Source organism: Mesocricetus auratus, unplaced genomic scaffold, assembly GCF_017639785.1.
Source record: "Mesocricetus auratus isolate SY011 unplaced genomic scaffold, BCM_Maur_2.0 Super-Scaffold_100007, whole genome shotgun sequence".
In the NCBI taxonomy this organism is placed as follows: Eukaryota; Metazoa; Chordata; class Mammalia; order Rodentia; family Cricetidae; genus Mesocricetus; species Mesocricetus auratus.
Window position 1 is genome coordinate 65,509,495 of NW_024429191.1, and position 14,627 is coordinate 65,524,121.

Below are 14,627 nucleotides of genomic sequence, written 5' to 3' on the forward strand. Positions count from 1 at the left end.
TCTTTAGCCTTCAAGAGAGTTCTGTGGACCCCGGAGCACAGGGGGCACCAAGTCACTTGCCAAAGGTCATGTGACTCAAACCCAGGCATTCTGCACTGAGTCATCCTAATGGGTCCTCTCTCAAAGTGTATCCAAACACCTTTTTCTTTAATGAAAGAACACAGTGGTTTTGGGAAGGGGTGGTTTTCTAGGGGGACTTTAGACTGTCGATCAAGAACCTGGCTACTAACATTTCAGGATGCAAGTGCATGACCAGTTATTACATTTACTCTTTGGTCATCAGCTTCCAAGACTGCTTCTGTGATCTCCACTTCTTAGCTTTATCCCCTCCTATATGCCCTTCCCTGCGCCGTACCTGGCTCCAGATGTACTTTTGACACATAAGTGATAAAAGTGACCATCTGTCACATGGAGATGAGGTGACAAGACTGACTTTTGTCCTGTCCTGGCGGCTGTCTCTTCTCTCTTGGGTCACTTGTTGTGAGGGAAGCAAGCTGCCAGGTTGCAGGCTTCAAGCAGCCTAATGGAGGGGTCTACATGAAAACTGGAGCTGCCGGTTAGCAACAACTGTGAGTGATCTTGGAAGCAGAATCTCCAAGCCAAGAAAGCGCTGCAGTAACCACAGTTGGTCCTGGCACACAGCCTGGCTGCAGCCTGGGAGGAGCTCCAAGCCAGAGCCACACACCTTAGTAGCCACTCTTAGACCCTGACTCTCAGGGATGACGTGAGACCATGAGGGCTGGTGGTGGCGGCGGTTGCTGTTTTGTTTGTTTGTTTGTTGTAAGATAGGCTCTCAGTTTGTAGCTCTGGCTAACCTGGAACCTCCTATATAGTTCCATCCTGGAACTCACAACAATCCATGGACCCTCTGCCTCCCCAGTGGTGGGATCAGAGGTGGCACCACCTGGCCTGGCCCATCCTCAGACTCTGTACTGCTCTTACATTGGTGACAGCACAAAACCGAGGAAGGGAGACACATTCTTCATGTGACTGATGTGAAATCCCATCTTATGAAGTTGAATAGTTCTGTCAGGTTTAACTTAGAAGAAGTAAATTTGTGTTTCTTTTATAAATGAACTTTAGTTTTCCAACTAAACATGGCTAAATTGGATGTATGCACAATCATATTAATAAGTGTTTCCATTGCTCACCATTTGTGTTTCTTTTGTGCTTTAAACCTGACATCTGAATAATTAAAATGCTGGTGTCTAGAAAGTCTGAGTCTTCTTTGGATACTGGCCACTACTTTCAACAAGAGTGACGTGACTGCAAGTGCAATATTGTCAGAAAAGCTTAGGTCTGGGTTTCTGAAAGGGTGTGCATGTTTTCATCCAAATATGTGAACTCAGACGAGAAAAATGACAGTCTCATTAAGTGTTCCTTAGAAAAGTGTATGGGGGGGGCGGGGAAAAAAAAAGAAAAGTGTATCCACAAAGACTGATGGCTCCTTCGGGAACGGTTTCACATCCCACATACATGACAAAATGGATAATACCTGGTGTGTCTTACTTTACAACAAAACAGAGTTCGCTGTCACTGTAATCCACATCAGGGTTTCAGCATAGTTGGACTAGCTGAAAAATCTCACAAAGGTAAAATAAAACTCACACTTGAGCATGTACCTTCCTTCACTGTATTTCTCCCACAGACAGGTACAGCAAATGCCAAGTTGACTGGGGCTTTCTTGGCAGTGAGAAAAAACAAGTTTACTCACTCATAGCAAAATCGGAAATCTTCACCCAAATTAACTGTAAGTATGGATTTTTTTTGTTACTTTCTCTCTTGTTTTTGTTTTTCTCCTTCTTTGTCTCATCCTCACCATTTTGGAATTTCCCCCCCCCCTTTTTTTGTTTGTTTTTTTGTTTTTGTTTTTGTTTTTTTAGACAGGGTTTCTCTGTAGACCAGTCTGGTCTTGAACTTAAGAGATCACCTGCTTCTGTCTCCTGAGTAAGGAGCCTTCATTTACATTTTGTTGGGATGTGGAGGAGGAGAAGGTAGAATAAACTCACTGCCTTATACACCTAGGCCAGCGCTCTACCCACTGAGCCACATTCCCAGCACCCTTGAGTTTTTTTACAATGTGAATTTTCAGGAAATTGGTATTTTTTAGCTGCTAAAAAGTGAGCTTTAGATTATTTGAAATATTTGGGGGGTTGGTGGGGGGTGGGGGAGGAGGAGAGGGAGAAGGAGCTGGGATTGACGTGTGAAGCAAGCTTGTTTCTAATTTAAATAAAAAAAAGAGACAGGAAAAAAAAAAGAAATGACAATGGAATTCTGTGACAAAATATAAAGTCAGGTGAAGTGTACACTCTGCAGTCCCAGCTTCTTGGGAGGCTCATGTAGGAGGGCTGTAAGTTCAACAGCAACAGCTGCTACTCAGCTAGTTCCAGACCTGTCTAAGCTACGTAAAAATAAAATAGCATCACATAAACAATAACACTCTTAAGAAGCAATGCAATCTGTTCAAAAAGGAATGAACTGAGAGCTTCCTGACTAAAGCCAAGGCTTATGCCAATCATATGACATCTTTGTGCAGTTGCTAGGACTGAACTCTGGACCTTGGCATACTAAAGACATGGTCCACTTCTGAGATAATACAGCCACACCCCATGGCTATTTTTCATGATAATTTTTTTTTCTGGTTAGTATTTTCTTTCTTTCTGTTTTGTTTGTTTGTTTTTGTTTTTTGAGACAAGGTTTCTCTGTGTAACAGTCCTGGCTGTCCTGGAACTCACTTTGTAGACCAGGCTGGCCTTAAACTCACTGAGAACCACCTGCCTCTGCCTTCTGAGTGCTGGGATTAAAGGTGTGTGCCACCACTGCTGGTTTCTGGTTGGTATTTTCAACCTTGATTAAACAACATCAGACTTTGAGAAACAACAAAGAACTCTATCATACAATCAAGAGACCAAAACTAAGAATTTACAGAGAGGAGAAGCAGAGAGAAACACTCAAGGTAGAGAACACAGTCCATGAAATTACAGAAGAACATTCCTGAAATTTGGAGAAATAATCCAACATCCAAACACAAGAGCCACTTATAACTTCACATGCCTCTCCATGACATGTAGTCAAAGTGTCAAAAATACAAAACAAACTAATAACATTGAAAGTTGCAATGGAAAGATGCCAATTCATTTACAAAAGTAAATACATCAAAATAACACCAGTTATCTCATTAACAACCCTAAATGCCAGAAAAGCAAAGAATAATGTATTTCTTTTTTTAAAAAGTGTGTGCATGTATGTACATGAATGTAGTGCCTGAGGAATCCAGAGACGTTGGATCTCCTGGGGCAGCTATGAGTTGCCTAACATGATTGTAGCAAATAGAACTCAGGTGTTCTCAAGATCAGTACATGCTCTTAACCATGGAGCTAGTTCTCTAGCCCCTGGAATAATGTATTTAAAGCTGTGAAAATAAGTAACTGCCAACCAAGACTGTTTCCTATATCCAGGGACGTTAGTATTTATCAGGAGGAAGAAGTAAGGACATGTCAAGACAATTGTAGACTAAGGTGTTCATGACCACCTGGCCAGCACTGCACAGGGTGCAGAGGCAGGAGCAGGACAGTGTCTATCATGAGTGCACAGGAAGACAATGCTGTAAGAGAGGAACGGGTGGATTGCAGAGAGTGAGCAAAGACTTCATCATGACTGACACTAAGCCAGCAAAACCCTATAATATTAATAAGGAGGGGAGCAAACAACCCAACCAACTAAAAATTAAAGAAGCAAAAGTACAGAAAAAAGAAAAAGTAGATTGAAACACAAGATCCAACTACTATTGTTCCCAAAAGAAAAATATCATGGATAAAGATGCCCACAGCATCAGGAGATGGAAGCGAAGATAATCAAGCATCAAGCAAAACCAAACAGACATATTACTCTAATACCTGACAATGAACCTAGGTGTTACCTACCATCCTGCAGGCAGGGATACCCATTTTTTCAGCAGTCCATGGAACCTTTTCTAAAATGGATCACATTCCAGGTCTTAAAGCAAACCTTTTGTTTTCATTTTTGTTTATTGTAAGCATGAGTTTTCTAACCCGGCATATCCCATGGCCCTTGAGCCCCAAATGAACATACAGATACTATATTAATTATGAGACTGTTGGCCGGTGGCTAGGGCTTCTTATTGGCTAGCCCTGTCCTTTTATTTTTTTTGGTTTTGCTGAGACAGGGTTTCTCTGTATTGTTTTGGAGGCTGTCGGACCAGCCCGGCCTCGAACTCACAGAGATCTGACTGCCTCTGCTTCCCGAGTGCTGGGATTAAAGGTGTGCGCCACCACTGCCCAGCAGGCTAGCTCTGTCTTAATTATTAACTCATAACTACTAATCCATGTATTTCCATGCAGTCTTGGTTTACTGGAGAATGCTGGACCTGCCACTCCTTTGCCTGCTACATGATGAGAGTGATTTCCTGTTTGCCCCTGCATATATCCTGTTTCTGCCTAGCTACATCACTTCCTGCCTGTCTGTACAAACCTCCAGACAACTATGGTTAGCTAGTGGCAAGTTTCTGCCCAGCTATGTCACTTCCTGTCTGGCCAATCAGCCCAATCAGTGTTTTAGTCATTAACCAATAAGAGAAACAAATATACAGAAAGACTTCCCCCATCAGTTTATGATTACTTACATTAAAAACTCAGTGAAATATCAAATAAGTAACTAAATGTATGCCCCCAAGGTCTTGGAAAGACAAAACTTCCAGGCATAAGTCACAAAATGATTTCAAACCATCCTGGGTCCATGTGACTCTGCATCAAAGTAGAAAAGAAAATCAAAGCCAAACAAACCCCAAAGCATTAGACAGCAAGATAAAATAAAGACCTGGGTAGAAAGGAAAAAAGGGAGACAAAAACAACACATAGGCCAAGAGTTGGTTCCTTGAAAAACTAAGCAAGACCAACAAACCCCTACCCACTCTAACCAAATTTTATAAATTTAGAAATGAAAAAGGAAATGTTACAACAATTTCCAATGAACAAGTCTGGGGATCACTGTAGAAGACTTTGAATATTATATTGCTCCCTGCAATGGAAAATCTAGAGGAAATGGATAAATGTCTAGACAATCTATGTGTCTAAATAGGTCAGTTATATACCTATCAAAATCAAGCCAAGAGATTATAAACCACTGAGGCAGATTTAAAACAAGGTTGGAGCACAATGATCTCCAAAGAAAAGCCCGGACTGGAGGGTCCCCTGCTGAAGTCTCCAAAGACTTGGGACCAGTGCTCCTCAAATTGTGCCACATACTGAAGAGGGAATGGATGCTACCAAAGTCATCCTATAAAGCTATCAATACTAAAGCTATAGGTTGATATCCCATGACACAGTCTCCACAAAATACTCAAGGAAGAAATCTTAACAGTAAGAAAATCATACAAAGGTGGTTGTAGTCTAGGGATGTAGGCTGACTCAAAATATGCAAGTTAATAAGTATAATATCACACTTAAAAAGACAAGATTAGAAATCATATGATCACCTCAATAAATGGAGAAAAATCTAACACTCTTTAATTATAAAAACTCTGAAGAACATACATAGTGAACAAAATCAAGGCATGTTAAGACAAGCCTACAGCCAACAGGATGCGAAGTGAAGGGAAAATCTACAGTTCCTCTAAAATCAGGAACCAGACAAGTATATTCACTTTCTCTATTCCTCTTTGCTATGGAACCTGAAGTCTTATTCAGACAAAAGATAGAAGTAAAAGAGATTTAAATAAGAAAGCAAGAAGTCAGAATACCCCTATATGCAGAGGATATATATGATCCTCAAATTAAAAGGCCTTATAAACTGTACCAGAAATCACTTAGATTTTATAAACACTTTCAGCAAAGTATCAAGATACAAAATCAATATACAGAAGTTGGTAGTGTGGGATTTAGAGATTAGCTAAATGGCAAAGAATGTCCCTAGCAAGCCCAAAGCCCTGAATTTAGTCTCCAACACAGGAAAACAAAAGAAAACAAAAACAACAGTTTTCTGTTTATTAGCAATGAACTTCCCAACAAGAAATAAAGAGAAAATTCACCCACAGCAGTTTAAAAATTACCTCTGATAAAACCTAGCCAATTACATTTTAAAACACTGAAGACATTTATAGAAGACACTAAAGGGGGAAAGAAAACCAGTGATCATGGGTCAACAGGGTTAATATTGTGGCAATGGCTTTATTATTGAAATGATTTACAGATGCAAAGCAATTCCCCATTAAAATTCCAATGACCTTTCTCCACAGAACTATAAAAAAAGAACCCTAAAATCCAAATGGAAGTACAAGACCCTGAAGAGTCAGAGCAATCCTAAGCAAAAAGGGCCGTAAGGGGAGCATAACACCTCATCTCAAACTATGCTACAGAGCCATAGTAACAAACACCAGGACAAAATCATACACACAGGCCAGTGGAACCGATTAGAGGACCCAGAAAAAGAAATGAAAACTCAGTTACAGCCACATAGTCTTTGACAAAAGTGTCAAAAAATACAGATTAGAAAAAGACACAGCTTGACCCCACCCCTCATTTGCCATAAGGTGGTGTGAGCAAGGGAGAGAAGCCCTCCTTGCCCTGCCTCCCCATGCCCCTTAAGGCCCATGGCAGGAGGGAGGGCTGGCCCTGCCTCTCAGCAGCTACAGCTCTGAGTAGAGTGTTCCCCGATACCTCACCTGGACAACACAGTAGAGCTGGCTCTGGTAGCATAAGTGTGGGCTAGACTGGCCTAGGAAATGAGAGCAGAACTGCCAGCCCCTTGCTGCTTACTACATAGGGTGACCTAGGCTGGGCTGGACAGCTCCCCCTGGTGGTGAGGATGAGGGAGCACTGTCGGGCTGACCAACCCTTCAACCATCCAGACCCAGAACCAGGGCTGTGAGCTGGCCCATCCCATCATCCATCTATAATCTGCTGGAGCATGGGAAGGGGCGAGCCCTGCAGACCCAAAGTTACAGGATCTCCATGACACAGGACAACAAGTGTATATCCAAGAGACAAAGTCCAGTATCTATGGTGCAGCAAAAACCAGAGGTCTCAAACAAGACCATTGACTCTTTGCAATGAACACTCACAAGTAATGATACATGGACTAAGGGGACAATGTGTGACTCGCTGTGGCACACTACAGCTTCCATGACAAGATTTTCTTCCTTCTTTTAAAAATTCTATTTTGTTTCATCCTAGAGAGGAGGTTGCAAGGGGAAAGGATGGAACTGGAAAGGATGGAGGAGATGAGTGGGACAGAGATGCATGATGTGAAATCCACAAAATCAGTAAAAAGTTAAATTGGAAAAAAAAGAAAAAACACAGCTTACACAACAAATGGTGATAGAAACTGGATGTTCACATGTAGAGAGAAATTATAGCCTGATCTCTGACCTCACAAGAATAAATTCCTTAGTTATGAGCACCTATTAAAAATAAATTACATATTTCTAATATTCAATGGTACAAAGTAAACATTTGCATCCCAAAAGAAGGAGCAGGGGAATATCAAAGAAATATCAGACAAAGACAAGACTGAATCCAAGCAGGGCAAACTCCAAATCCTAGAATCCATGTCCAACATATGAGACTCAAAAGCATCGTATGACAGACATAACTATTTCAGGCCATCCAGCTCTGTCGCCTGTGGGCCAGTTCTATTTGCCTATGATTTTCCTCAGCAGATATACCATGTTCCTGGCACTTAGACTATTTCAAAGGCCCATTACAAGTGAGGCTTTATCTTCAGAGAGTCATACACAGCCCACTCAGCCACTCTAAACACAGAATCCAAACCTGCTATACACTGCCTACCGCAGTGCTTCTTTTGAAGCCTTGGTTTAAGCCTCCAGGAGTGCTGCTTCTGTATTTTGCATGCCTGCAAGGAAAGTGTTGCATGTTTCTGTGTAGTTGAAGCTCAGAAAACATTTCTCTAGATAGTATTTATTTTTCAAGGCCTAGGAATTGAACTTAAGGACTCAGGAATGCTAGGTAACACTATCACTGATCTCTGTCCCCAGTCCCAAGCGCCCTCCTTTCAAATGAATGCTTTTCAGATAGGTTTTTAATGATATATCCTGGAACATCAGTTGGGAATGTCTTGCCCTGGTGGCAGTTTCTTCTTAACTGTGTTAATCTCTTTAACAATTACAGCTGCTTTGGCTGGAATCATCTTTCCCACTCTGGACAACTTTAATTGCTTCATCTTTCCTTCACACTTTTCTGCTCCACTTTCTGCTCTTACCATAAATCTGGCAAAGAGCAGTGAGCAGTAACCATGCAACAGCTTGAATGTTCTGCTACTTGAATTTCTTCTGCAGTTTTATGCCAGTACTTGCTGTTTGGTTGATTTGTTTAGCTTTTTGAGACAGGGTTTCCTGTAGCTGGCCTTGAACTGCTGATCTTCCTGCTTCTGTCTCCCAACTGCCAAAATTATAAGTATGCAAGACATGCCTGACTGATCTATTACTTGTAAATTTAGCCTCAATCTAATTTTCAGATTATGGGCAGAGTATAGACACTTTTTGTCAGGCTGTAAATGAATGGCCTCTAGGTCAATTCCTAGTAAAGTCCTTGGTTCCCTAGGAAACCTCATGAACACCATCCTTACTGTCCACATTTCCACTTACATTTTGGTTTTTGAAGATGCCATCAGAATGACTATTTGCTTCTGCCTACAGAATTCTAAGTTTTCTTGAACCCCAGCTTGGAACTCTTTTTTTTATTTTGTTTTGTTTTTTCTTTTTGTTTTTTGTTTTTGTTTTTTTTTTTTTCGAGACAGGGTTTCTCTGTATTGTTTTGGAGGCTGTCCTGGAACTTGCTTTGTAGACCAGGCTGGCCTCGAACTCACAGAGATCCACCTGCCTCTGCCTCCCAAGTGCTGGGATTAAAGGCGTGCGCCACCAACGCCCGGCCCAGCTTGGAACTCTTGCACATTCTTGTACATCAGTTCCCACAGCCCATGAACCACAAGGGGTAGGGTGGTTCACGATAATCACATCTCTCAATGCTAAATTTCTGTATTATGATTCTCATTGCTATGACAAAATACTTGAAACAATCTCAGGGATGGTGGGTTTGTTTTGATTCACAGTCTAAGGAAGTACAATCCCTCATGCTGGCAGAGCCCATGGCAGCTCAGTCCATCAGGTGGGATAGCACGGCAGAGCCCATGGCAGCTCACCGCTGTGGCAGCAGGAATGAGAAGCTGCTTGCTTTCAGTGGACCAGAAAGTAGACAGATCAGGAGAAATTGTGGCTGGGCCACAACCTATAAGTCACATCCTTTGTAACCTCCTCCCTCTATGTCAACTCACCTCTTACAAGTTCTACAATTTCACAAAACAGTGAGGTATTTAACCACTTGGACCTACAGACACACATCATATTCGAACAATTAACACTAGGCATGGCGGGACATGCCTGTATTCTTATCACTCAAGAGGCTGAGTATCATAAGTTCCAGGCAGCCCAGGGTATAAAATGAGACTGTGTCTAGATGCAGCCTTCTTTCACACCTCGGCTTCACCAGGATAGAATTAACATATCAAAGTCTTGTTTCTCTTGGTCCTCTTACCACAGCCTTTCAATGCCCACATTAGACAGGCCAGGATAACTGCCCTAAGAGTGTGTGGCTGCGATGCAGGTAGTGATAGATGAGGTGTGCCAGCAAAGGCTGACTGCGTTGTTTATTGTCAACACTCCGTAATAGTTTATGTATGCCTGCCTGCCTGCCTGCCTGCCTGCCTGTCTTGGTATTCTGAGACAGAGTCTCACTGTGTACCCCTGATAGCCTCCTGTCACTGCCTCTCCAGCGCTGAGATTATAGGCACTTGCCACACCCGACTCATAGCTATGCTTTGCTTTGTTTCGATACACTAAATTGTCAGGAAGAAGCGAGTGGCTGCCTCGTTAAGAGCTGGAAGATACTCTCCCCCCAACACACACACACACACACACACACACACACACACACACACACACACACACACACACACACTAACGCACGCACACACACTAACGCACGCACGCACACACGTACCAGGCAATAAATGTATCGGGCAGCTACTGGAAGGGTGAAATTCAAGGCCAGGCTGGGGTTTTTATTGATGCCTCTATTGTCCCTGGGTCCGGCAGTGGCTGGTCTGTATGAACTGAAATTTCTAGATGGGGGAGAGGGAGAGTGGAAATTCTGCAAGGCTGACTGTCTGATCAGATCTTTGTAATTGTGGGAAGCTGAATGTTGCAGAGCCAGAGTCAAACTATTTTTGGCTCTCTACAACTACATGATTGCCATTAGTTGCCCACCTCTGTGTCTGACCTAATAACCTTAGACTATTAGGTAACCCTCTTAGGTCAACAACAGCTTCCACCAATCCAATAGCTAAAATGTCATCAGATAGCATCAAATGATCAGCAGGATTTTTTCTCTTTGGTGTAGCCTTCCTACGTGATATTCCCATCAATGTGTTCGAAAATGCCTTGAAGATTGGACATCACAATGCATGCTTCAAATCCCAGCACTAAGAAGGCAAAGGCAGGTGGATCTCTCTGAGTTTGAGGCCAGCCTGGTCTACATAGTGAATTCCAACCCAACAAAAGCTACATAGTGAGTCCTTGTCTCAAGCCCCATACCCACTCCAAAAATAAAAAAATAAAAAATAAAAAGAAAGCACCTTGATTTTTTTTCTGCCCCTATAAAAACTTCATGAAATTTTCTATATCGGGACATGGCATTTGATGCAACCTGAGGCCATATTCCTGGGCCATGGTCAACTGTACTTGGACTCTCTCTTACTCCCTGTGACATGAGAACTGTGTTTTTCAAGGACTACTGTGAGTAATGTTACAGCTCCCTGAAGATCCAGCCACAGGTAGTTTGAGTGCTGTTTTTGTTGTGTGGTTTTGGTTTTTGAGACATGGTTTCTCTGTGTAGCCCTGGATATCCTGGAACTCACTCTGTAGACCAGGCTGGCCTCGAACTCACAGAGATCCACCTGCCTCTGCCTCCTGAGTGCTGGGTTTAAAGGCATGTGCCACCTACGCCCAGCCTGCTATTTGAATGAGGATCTGGCAGCTGCCAAACAGCCTTTCCCCTGAGCTGTCATCACAAAGCAGTTTTAAACACTTTACAACCATCTCAGGAAGCTTCATCTCAACAGCAGACACCTGGAGGTAGCTGTATGCCAACTGCAGGTGCTCAGAGCAAACTGATCCAGCCATGAGACATCAAAACTAGCCTGTGGCCTTTGCCCCAGAAGACTCCACTAACCACCTGAGATGATCACACCACACTGCAAGTGCTCTAGGTGAAGTCACTGTCAAGTGGCAACAGATAACTTCCCCTGCAACTAACTGCTCAGGATGGCCTCCCCCTTGTCCCCATATGCATGACCCCACATCTCCACCCCCTGAACTCATCAGGTTCCAGGAGACTATCCTCCGGATCTCTCTCTCTCACACACACACACACACACACACACACACACACACACACACACACACACACACACACACACACACCATTCAACAATAGGTCCCAATAAAAAGCTTCTCCCAAGGTACTTTATTGCATACTTTATCTACGGTATAAATCGGAAAATGCCGTCGAGCTACTTGTATACAGCTTTCTGTAGCAGGTACAGCTAGAAGGAAGCTGAGGAGCTCTGGAGAGCTGCTGGGAAGAGACTCTGCATAGTCATGCAACTGTAGAAACGCTGAGAAGGTGAGAGAAGGTGGAGGGAGGGCTGAAATGCAGAAGAAAGAGGCTGTGAGGAGCTGAGAGGGCACGAGGTGAGAAACTGCAAAAGAACAGAAGAGCTGTAGATCAGGGAGCTGCCAGGAGAAGCTGCTTAGAGTGGCTAAGAGATGAGGACCCACAACACTAACCAGCTCCAGGGTCTGAGCCATGAGCTCTGAGCTCTGAGAAGCCTGAAGCAGTAACCTGAATGAACAGCACTGGAATCCCTAAGCTTTGAGAGTTTAGCCCGTTAGTCTGCAGCTTTGAAGATCCAGGCTTTTTGCCTATTCACAATTCCTAACCGAAAAGGAAGGGAGACCTTAGCCATTTGTGAAAGAACTTCTCAAAGAAAATCTCTCTTCCAATGCTCTTTTATAAGCTGTTAACCCTGAGAGTAGCATTGTATAAGAAAAGATGACTGGGCAGTTTGCGAGTGAGTGCTGGCAGAAGCTAGACTAAGTCATTCAGATGCTGGGCCAAAGCTCGTGCACACACACCCATACACACATGCACACACTTGCACACACACCTCTAGTCCCTATGTTTATGTGGTTAGAGATGCTGGGGACTGAACCCAAGACCCCACACATGTGCCCTACCATGGAACCAACCCCCATTCCTTGGCAGGCAGATGTATTCTAATGAACTATTTCTGAAAACATCTAAGAACTTTTCATTCCTCCAGCTACCTTCCCACCAGCAGAATAATAACTTTCATTTTCCTACTCTATGCCAGCTTCTAACTTAACACTCTATAAGTAAGAGATAAAGATTTTACTTTTTCTGAGTGTGTGTTGATGGGCATCACACATATGGTCTACTACTGAACAGCACTCTCAACCCCTTATAAGTCTAATTCCTTCCATTTCAGGTACAAGATTAGAAACACAAACAACCTAGCCATGAACAAATGCCAGTACTTCAATTTCCTGTAAAAACAAGAACAAAACAAACACACAAAACCCTAAAAATATACCAGTATATCATCATTTTAGCAGATTTCAAAGTATTACTCTTTGGTTATGGATTCCCTATTAATTGGCAAGTTACTTCTCTTGGGGGGGAACAAACCAGAAAGCAGCATAACGTTTAAATATTGTGGCATGCTACCTAATCTACTGGGAAAATGAATATACAGTCTTCTAATTAAATATTCTGAAATTCAATTAAGAGTTTGTTTAATGGGTCTGGATCTTGCAGAAGACCCAAGTTCAATTCCCAGCACCCATCATCAGGGAGCACACAGCTGCCTATAACTCTAGTCCCAGGAGATACAACACCCTCTTCTAGCCTTCATGAGCACCCACACTCATGTGCACATGCAGGCACACACATAAAAACACATAAAAACAAACACCTTTTAAAAAGAATTTATTGGGGGTTGGAGAGATGGCTTAGACATTAAGAGCACTGGTTGCTCTTCCAGGGGTCCTGAATTCGATTCCCAGCAACAACCATTGTTATGGGATCTGGCACCCTCTTCTGTCATGCAGGCAGAATGCTGCATACATAATGAATAAAGAATAAATAAATCTTAAAAAGTAAACAAAATAATAAAAAACATACAAATAAAGTAATAGTTTAAAAAAAGAATTTATTTAATGGCCAGAAGGATGGCTGGTTCTGAGTGAAAGTGCTTCTCCTGCAAGCCTAAAGAACTGAATTCAATGCCTAGAACTCATGAAAAGGTGGAGGGAGAGAACTAACCCCATGCAACTGTCTACATGTACACGTGGTGACATTGCACATCTACACACATCATACACACCATTATAATAATAATTAATAAGGGGCCAGCAGATGGTCCAGTAGATAAGGGTGCTTATCCCTAAGACTGACAACCTTCATTCAATACCTGGGGTCGCATGGTGGAAGAAAAGAATGAGTTCCCATGTTGTCCTCCTCTGGTCACCCTCTCCCCATCAAGTTCTTAAATGAGGGCTGGCAAGATGGTTCTGTGGCTTTTGGCCGCGGCAGCCATCTTCCAGTAACTCACCAAAATGAGGAACACAAAGGGCAAGAGGAGGGGCACTCGCTACATGTCCTCTCGGCCTTTTAGGAAGCATGGAGTTGTTCCTTTGGCTACGTACATGCGAATCTACAAGAAGGGTGATATTGTAGACATCAAGGGAATGGGCACTGTTCAAAAAGGAATGCCCCATAAATGTTACCATGGCAAAACAGGAAGAGTCTACAATGTCACCCAGCATGCTGTGGGCATCATTGTGAACAAGCAGGTTAAGGACAAGATTCTTGCCAAAAGAATTAACATGCGAATTGAGCACATCAAGCACTCTACGAGCAGAGACAGCTTCCTGAAGCGGGTCAAGGAAAACGACCAGAAGAAGAAGGAAGCCAAGGAGAAGGGCACCTGGGTTCAGCTGAAGCGCCAGCCTGCACCACCCAGAGAGGCACACTTTGTGAGGACTAACGGGAAGGAGCCTGAGCTGCTGGAGCCCATTCCATATGAATTCATGGCCTAATGTACAAAAAGAAATAAAAGACCTGGACTGGACTGTTAAAAAAAAAAAAGATGGCTCTGTGGTTAAGAATGCTGACAGCTCTGTAGACTGGAATCCAGATCGTAGCACTCAATGGCTCACAAATGCCTGTAACTCCAGCTCTAGGTAATCTGACGGGTCTCCTGGCCTCTGTGGGCACTTGTGCATACGTACCAGTGAAACGAGTGAACACACACACACACACACACACACACAATCTTTTTTTTTTAATTCTCAAATGAACTCTTCTACAACATGGTACAAACCATACATGCACTACTGAATGAATAGTGTTTTTGGTCTGTAGGCCAAAAACAAACAATTGAAACAAAATAAAAATTCATGTTCATAGTACATTTAAATCATAAAACACAGCTGATCCCACAGTCAATGTGTA

At 42.8% G+C, this 14,627-nt stretch overlaps 2 protein-coding genes across 2 annotated transcripts in view; one reads left to right on the forward strand and one right to left on the reverse strand.

Moving 5' to 3' along the window:
• The window catches only part of Ppm1e (protein phosphatase, Mg2+/Mn2+ dependent 1E), a 129,859-nt gene that overhangs the window by 50,943 nt on the left and 64,289 nt on the right, over window positions 1–14,627 (reverse strand). The gene's annotated exons all lie outside the window — the stretch shown is intronic.
• On the forward strand, window positions 13,715–14,241 carry LOC121141454 (60S ribosomal protein L21-like). Its single transcript, XM_040749428.1, has one exon. The coding sequence runs from the start codon at window positions 13,730–13,732 to the stop codon at window positions 14,210–14,212; it is 483 nt and encodes a 160-aa protein (XP_040605362.1). The 5' UTR covers window positions 13,715–13,729; the 3' UTR covers window positions 14,213–14,241.

What these genes read in the sequence shown, in the direction of transcription:
- LOC121141454 (XM_040749428.1), top strand. Translation starts at nt 13,730, where the DNA reads ATGAGGAACACAAAGGGCAAGAGGAGGGGCACTCGCTACATGTCCTCT.